The sequence below is a fragment of the Pelodiscus sinensis genome, chromosome 21, assembly GCF_049634645.1.
Source record: "Pelodiscus sinensis isolate JC-2024 chromosome 21, ASM4963464v1, whole genome shotgun sequence".
NCBI classification, from domain to species: domain Eukaryota; kingdom Metazoa; phylum Chordata; order Testudines; family Trionychidae; genus Pelodiscus; species Pelodiscus sinensis.
The window spans coordinates 5811294-5819702 of record NC_134731.1 but is presented as its reverse complement, the minus strand read 5'-3'; the positions used below and the strand labels follow the sequence as shown (position 1 = coordinate 5819702).

The 8409-nt window shown below is 36.0% G+C and overlaps 1 protein-coding gene across 3 annotated transcripts in view; it reads right to left on the bottom strand.

Moving 5' to 3' along the window:
- Positions 1–650: 650 nt before the first annotated feature.
- VMP1 (vacuole membrane protein 1) overlaps positions 651–8409 on the bottom strand; it is a 98537-nt gene continuing 90778 nt past the window's right edge. For all 3 annotated transcript variants that reach the window (XM_075904703.1, XM_075904706.1, XM_075904705.1), the window contains 2 exons: positions 4855–4957; positions 651–3542 (listed from right to left, as the gene is read on the bottom strand). In XM_075904703.1, coding sequence (XP_075760818.1) covers positions 3399–3542; positions 4855–4957 — 247 coding nt within the window. In that variant the 3' untranslated portion in view covers positions 651–3398. The remainder of the gene's footprint in view (positions 3543–4854; positions 4958–8409) is intronic.

The window sequence follows — 8409 nt, the reverse complement described above, 5'->3', positions numbered from 1 at the left end:
AGGCAATTCCCACATCGATTTGTATGGGTGGGAAGGGAAATACAGAACTTGCCTCTAATGGGAGCATTTGCCATCACCAATGGTTTTGAGCTCCTCTAGGCCAGTCCAGACATTTGTCCTGGACTACAGTCCCGTAGAGGATCAAAAAGGAGGATCTGTTGAAATCCCTTTTGAGACTTCAGTTCTAATCTACTATTTTTAATAATAATTAGTGAACATGTGGAGATTAGTGATTTAGCCACATTTTACACTGGTGATTTACCTATAAGTATTTCTTCATTAAACGTAATTCAATGAAGCCCTAATTGAATAATTTTCTCCTTTAATACTGAACAGCCATGTCATTTGAAAATCAGAAAAAACAGGAACCCTTTGCTTTTCAAATGACCAAATCCCATTTCCACATACGTATAATGTTAAAGGCTTTGGAATTTCCTTTGGATTTGTCAAATGCAGTTGTGAAGTTTCTTCTTAGAGCATATTTATTACATTACTGTGTGTCTGTGTTGGCATAGCGCATTTATGGGATTACATGAAAAGGCTAACTATACACCAATGGACTCACTTCAGCTGAAATGAAACAAAAGGAACTGCTATACCACTCAGATATATTTATTTTTTATTTGAGCAAACAAGACAATTTAAAAATCTTTATTTTTTACCTTGTATTAAGTATTAAAGGATCACCATCCAGTGTCTGATAAGAAAGAAGCTGTTATAGTGTTCAGTCCAGTCTCTAAATATCAGATAAAAGATGAACTTTAGAAAGCTTTCAGAATTACAACACAGTTCATCAGAACAGGCACACAAGGCTGGCAGAGTAATTATAGATACACGGGAAAGCTTGCAAGTTGGTTGGTCTCTAGGCAGAGTCACTGCAAAGATTTTGGATAAAAGAGGCTGCTAAACGCCTTTGAGAAATTATTTGTAGACATGCTGTGAGAGACAGATCTAGGGCTAGATTCATAAATACACAAGACTCTTCCTTCTCACTCTGGTAGCGTTAAGGGACCTGCAAGTAGGCCCACATTACATTTACTCTCATTTATGGGCCCTTCCCACTGACAGAATGGTGTAAAGGGGCTTTGGTGTAAATGAAAACAGTGCCTCGTGTGTGGTAGATGTTCGATCTGAACAAAACAAAACTGCCATGAAATAAAATGATACAAATAGCCAGCCACAATGTTTCCCTAACTCAAAAAACGTTGGGGGGGGGGGAGAAAGACAGGCGGGAGGAATAAATGGCTCAAAGCTGTTGAATATAACACATGATTAACCACAAATTGCATGATTTAAAGTTTTGACTGATTTAAACCATTGCTGTGAAATATCAAATACTCAAGATTTTATACACATATGAGTTTGCTGCTACATTTTGGTTTTTTTTTTTTTTTTTTTTTTAAATCTCCAGGCACAAACAAGAGTGGGGTCTCCAACACCTATTGGATTTCAATGGGTGCTGGGCTTGTAACTGCCTTTTGCACCTTTGAAAATATCCCAGAGTCTATATAAAACCCTCCTCATGCTTTCAAGTAACACTGTGACCATTTGTTTAAAATTATGTATGATGCACACAAAAGCAAAAACATTACAAATCTTACACACTTTGCAATGTACTTTGTAAGGTGTTTCTTAGGCAGAGCGCTATAGTTAAAGAAAAACAGTTATGAGACATTTTACATTTAAATTAATTTGCATTCTGAACTTTAAACATGTATATGCCTGTTGATGTTCAATGAAAGACGGAATTTGAGATGGATGAGCAAACGGTCAGATGAAAGATACCAAAATGTCAGACAGCCTACCGACTGTTGTTGCCATGAGATCCAACAGTCAACATCAGTCTGATAAGCTATCCGACAGGATGGTACAGCCATGGAGATGTCACGACGGTTAGCCAACACAAGTGAACAATTAGGTAGGAGACTGAACAAAATACATATTTACTGCGCCTTACTCAAGACTGCCCTATGCTAATGCGTACACACACACACACACACACACACACACACACACCCCCACCCCCCCCTCATGTAAATGATTTTGAGCCAGTTCTATCTTAAATAGGGTCCATGTACCACCATTTAAAAATATTGATTAAATAAGTCAATTTATTTTAATTTCCTCATGGCTAAAACAAAACTACATTCCTCCTAGTTTAGAAACTACCAGAAAAGCATTGTATATACACAGTAGCAGAAGAACGGTTACCTATGTACTAAGAGGAGAATAAGTCTAGCCAGTCAATGAAAATTAATTTCTCACACACACTGATTTATAATAATATTTAAAAGAAAATAAATATGGTGATTTTTAAATACTTTAATGTTCTTTATTGTGGTTATTAATTGCCATTCCCATGTTTTTCAAACCTGTTTTAATTTCTGACCTCCATGCTTCCCCAACTTTTTCCTGCAGCACTCACGGTGCTATACTCTGTAGTCCTGTTATTAACAAAACATCTAGAGCGTATGATAAAAAAATTAGTAACGTCATTCCACTAGCCTACTTAAATAAACCAAACCATACTGCCAGGTGCCTAGGACATGCTTTCTACTTCCTTCTGCTGAGCAAGAACTTCAGAGAAAAAAAAAAAAGAACAAAGTTTTCTGTATTTACATGCAATACACTACACAAAGGCTTAATAAAGAAATGAACGATGAACTGAGTATAACCAACAGTGTTGAGAAGACAGTTTATAAAGACCGACACAAGAAATTCTGGAATGATCAAAGATGACTTTATAAAGTTTTATCTTGACTTCATTCTAAATATACAGAATAAAAAAGTCAACTGCACCAGTTTGACATCGACCATCTCTGTTTACACCATTAGGAAGTTGGCAAGGGCGGCTTTTCCAACTGCGAGTATGTGCGATGGGTCAGCATTTCTGAGAACTCAGATGGACTCGTGTTACCATGAGGGACATGCAAGACTGTTACCCAGTCTACTCACATTTACATATATTTCAATGACCTTGAAATTGTGAGGCATGACAGCCATCCTTCAAAACTGTTACTTTTAAGGCAGGCTGCAAGTTAATCAGGAAATCTGGAGTTGTGCTAAGTAGTAAATCGTCCATTTGGGAATTAAACTTAAATGGAAAGCATTTATGTTCAACATTTGTTAGCATCACATGTGCTACTCCAGAAAGTGCAACTCAGATTGAATGAAAGAGAGTATATACATTACCTTAACATACATACGTTTGTAAATGAAAGTTATTCTCTAATAGTGAATTACTTTCCAGAGAAAATAATTAAAAACTTGTTACAGCTGGAAAATTGATGATTTTAAAAAGTTCTTCCCGGTTTTGAATAATGCCGATTTTTAAAACTTATGGCAAGACCCGTCACTTGCATGTCTGCTAAGGCCCATTCCAATGGGTTTTGCACAGCTTATTTTGTCTTTTCCTCAGAGTACATCTTCTGCTGCATTCGTTTGGCATAGCTTTGGGCCATGGAGTTTATTATAGACAAGATGAAATAGCAAACCATGATAATCACAAGTTTTTCAAACATCCACGATAACCAGTTATCCCCCTAAAAAAGAAAAAAAAAAACAGAACGAGGGGGAAAAATTCAGATTAGCAGAATGCAGAAGAAATCTCCTCCTGCCTAAAGGGAAAGAATCTAACCATCTCAGGATTCTCTATATAATTTGTCAGACTACAACAGGAACAAGTACAGGCTAAGAGGATTCCTGCCAGCTTCTTTGCAAAGCTAACTTTGGTCTTTTAAAGCCAACATGAAAGAGGCAGCCAAATCGCCACAGGGCACCTGATCATTTCTGGGGAGTGAGTGGAGAAGTGATTTATTTTCCATGATTTTGTTTCTCTTTGTTGGTGACTCAAAGTTCAAGATTGTGATGCCAGTATTAAATCAGTTGCAGAAGGTACAACATGGACACCGATTAACAGTTTTTACTGAAGTGCCTATAGGATGTTAGCTTCCAATTAGTATCAGTTTCCAGTTGTGTAGCTGGAAGTGTGAAAAAAAGTCATGCTTCTATTGCAGTTTTTTCTGTCCTGTGCTTTTTTCTAACTTTCTATTTTGGTCAAAGGAGGGCAGCACTGCACTGCACAGAAATTATTTCCAAGGGTGGAATTTGCTTCTGCAGAGTTATTCCAGACTGTTTTTCCTTTAATTACTTTCCTCCTTCTGTTAAGAATTAGAAAAGCAAATGTTTACAGAAACAAAGGGCTTAGGGATTGAAATAGAAAATTAAGAATTTGTGTATATTAGTAGCTTAGTTGTCTTAAAAGTATCAGGTCTAAAATGTAAGTGTTAATTAATCCTTTTGTATTTAAAGCTGTGGGACATGTATTTAAAGATTTTTGCATGAAAAGGGCCCCATTTAAACAATGTATGTTCCTTATATTTTCTTTGACCATCAAGATTGGTTTTGTTGGTTGGTTTTTTGGGGGGAGTAGGGTTCAGTAGCTAACAAAAAAAATTAAAATCCTGTATGCTTTAATAATATTTGATACTGTGGGGAGTTCTTTATCTATAGTTATACATATGAAGTTAACTTTTCCCTGACTTTTTGCTAGCTTGCCTATTGTAGCAAAAGAATTAAATAGAAAGAAATGAACAGAAAAATCAGGACAAACCACCAGCTTTGCTTAGCTGCCTACTTTACTCCCAAATGGATAAAAAATGTCTAACCCACTTATACATAGTACCAATACAGTTTTTCCTTTGAATTTATCAGCTTGTTTTCCAAGTTTCATCTCTTTTGAGTTTTGTCGGCCCTTTGAAAACAAGACTCAAAACTTAACCAGATAAAATGCGGAAGGCGTCAAGGGGGAGAAGTGAAGAAGAAAGTAAAAGGGGTAGTGGAGGGAATTCTTACCTGTGGTACTCCATTGTCAGATTTATGGTGAAGTTTTATTCGCTGCGCTTCCAAGTACTCTTGAAACGGCTTCTGAAGAGAAGGACCTATACTTGGGACAGCACTGATGCAAATTTCATCCCCGAGAACAAGACAAAATTTGCAGAGGAAAAAAAAAACAAGAAAATAATTTATTTATTTTTAAACTTACCACCTTTGGCTCAAAAGGAACGAAGTTTAGATTAGAGCCAGAGATCAGAAGCCATCACCCCACGTGGGATAACTGGGAGACCCATATAATACAGTGTGTGTTTTCAGTTCAGCTGAAGAAGAGGGACATGTGGGTCCTCCAGATTTTCAAAAATTTAAAAAAGAAAAAGGATTTCACAGCACATTGATGCTAAATTCAGAGGCCACACAGAGAGCTCTATGCTCCAGCACTTCCTCAAAGCCAGGGGAGAAGCTCAGCTAAGACTGTGCACTGATGCACGGCTGAGAATAAAATGAATGACTTCTCAGAAGTCCCACATTTATCACCAGCAGTTCCTGTAAGAACTGGTTTGAACCGATTAATAAGGAAATGACTTGTGCTTGTGTCATCCCTCAGTTAAAAAAGAAACTGCCTGCCCTGTGACTTGCCCCCATCTTCTCAAAGAAGGCGGCTCCTTTCTCAAACTAAGTCCTTATTAGGACAATCTGTGCGTCATCCTTATCCAAAAAGAATGCATTAGCAAATTCTAAAGGCGCCTCCCACTAGTCAGTGATTAACAAAGGAACAAAGAAGGAACTATGAACCTTGTTCTGATTCACTCCATGTTTTATGGCAGATGACTGCAACTACAGTATGTTACTAAACACCTTGTTCTCAGATGACTGTAATAGGGCTCACTGATAAGTTCATGTACTCATTTGCCTTCTCCCTTCTATAAAGGTCTGGAAATACTATGTTGGACAGGCTTAGCAAAGTAGCTACCAAATGCCATTCTGCAGATGCCAGGGCATTTTTTAAAATTGTAACCTGAGGCTACTCAAATGAATCAGTATCGTTTTGTCTATCCACTATCTAACCCTGTTGTGTGCAACATGCAAGCCACATAGGGCTATATGGCTGGTTGTGTGGGGCTACTTCACTATAGCAGTAGCCACTGCAGTAAATACTGCTTCAGAACTGGCTGGACACCACAGTTCTAACCATTGCACATCATTCCAGCCAACAGTCACCTAAGTCAGAAGCTGTATCCTCTCCTCCCATAGGGACCTATCTGCTACTAATACATGGTTCTGGGTGTTTTAGAATTACCCATGAGAGATTTTAAGTCTTTGTGCACAGTGTACACTATAGCAACTTCCCATCAGTGGTGACAAACTTCCTATGACTGGACCCTTCTCGACACTAAGGATCGCAAAGAAACACCAGTGCGATTTTATGAATTTCTGTCAAAGCATGAATTCATAATTGTCATGGATTTGTCATAAATTTCATAAAAATTTCCCCAATGCAGACATTCCTTATCTGATTTTCAAAATCACTTAATATGCTTTTAAAATAAAAGGAAAAAAGCACTTCCCAGATTATATTTTAATTATTTATTATACTGAATTTATTATTCACTGCTTTTCACTAGACAGATTATATTTGCCTGGGTAAATATAGTATAGCTTAAAAAGGAACATAGTGGCTTTCTAATATTCCAAATATATTAAATCCACAGAATCAGAGATGTACAAATAACTCACTATCAGACTTGCTCATAAGATTTGCTCCACCAGTTAGAGGCAAAATTTTTTACTGAATGCCAAGTTTAAAAAAAAAAAAAAAAAAATCTTCACTGATTCCTCATCACCATACATTTTGGGACTGGTAAATTTTCCTAAAAATTTAGCAAGGTGACTGTATACGTACCTCCATGTATTTCACATAAGGTTATAGCAACTTTTAGGAACTATTTAGAGTACTTCTGAAAACTCCCATAAAGGCGGAGCTGTTAGTTTGCGGCAGAAGTTCTCCCGAATGAGTCGTTGCTCAGTACGAGTCACTGTTCTAAAACTCTTGTGTAATTTTATTTTTTTAAATAAATGACACATACACATGAGATAAAGGAAAAAGCTACTGAAGGATAATATTTTACTTTTAAAACTTTACATATTTAAACACTTCTGATTTAAAAAGTAAGAACTGAAGCAGTTGTCCCAGCCCTTTGTTTAAAAAAAAAATCATCTACTTGGTCTCCAAATTATAATGGCTATCACCACAACAGTGTCATGAAATTTAAGATATTCACAGAGTTCAGATTAGTGCATTTCCTTCTTTTACATCAAGAGCACATTTTAAACATTTATTTCATTTAAAGCATTTTACACAGTTTTTTATAATGGCAAATGATTGAAGTTCGCTTTATGACAGAAATTCATTAAGCTACTTTATGGGCCTTTGGGCCATACATACAAGAACCACAGGAACGCTAAACTAGGTTCTGCATTACTAAACAACTGACTGTATCTTGAGACATATTTATACTTATACGCACAATTGCCAAAGCAATGTGCATTTTATACATTTTTGCTACAGTGAAATTTAGAAAGTAGTAGATTTATACAAGTACATTTCCAATATTAGAGTGAAATTTTTCTTAATCTTTAGTGGTTAAAACCACATATACCATTGCACAATTAGTTGAATAAAGGAAGGAGAAAGATATTCCCTGAACAGTAAGATGACTTCAAGCACTCTCCCACACACTCCAAGCTACCATCCTGTTCAGATTTCTCAGCTTCCATAGTTAAGGGTAAAGCCAGTGGTCTTTTAAAAGAAATAAGAAGTCAATGGGAGAAGAAATCAAAGTACAACAGAACTCTCTCATCAATACACTACATAATCTGTACACACACAAGCTCCCTACCATTCAAAGATTTAGCAACACAGATGTATGAACTCAATTTTTGTTTAAGAAAGAAAGATTATTCACCAAGACATTATGAAACATCAAAAGCCGTTTTGACTGTTGTGAGTGAGTAAAGGAGATTCCACGAGTTAGTCTCCTTTCTTGTATTTATTCATTATTTTGCAAAATTCATTAATTGCCTTTGCATCCCTGATATTGATGCAAGAGAGTGAGATTGGCTTTATTTTTATATTAAGCTTTCGAAAATATTTTTTAGATTTTATCTTGCTTGCCAGAATAAATCTCTCTCCATTTGGATTCAGAATGAGAGATTTCAGATAAAAAAAAATATGGACCATTTGCATAACCTGAAATTGTACTTTTTATTTTACTTTAGTCACAATTCCTCAAGAAGCTTCAGATTTAGTATATAATTGTTACATATTAATATTTAACATTATCAAAATATATTGAAACTTGTTGGAAGCTTAAATACATTTGACACAGACAGTGGCTTCCTTTATAATAATTTAGGTCAAAAATATTCATTTGCACTATAATATTACTATAAAAGCAATTCCCTTATTACTAGATTTTGCGCCAATTTCACAAAATGTCGTAAAAATCTATTCTAAAAATCACTTCTGTTTAGCTGGAAGCTACAGTTAGCTTTAAAAGATTTTTTTATTTTCAT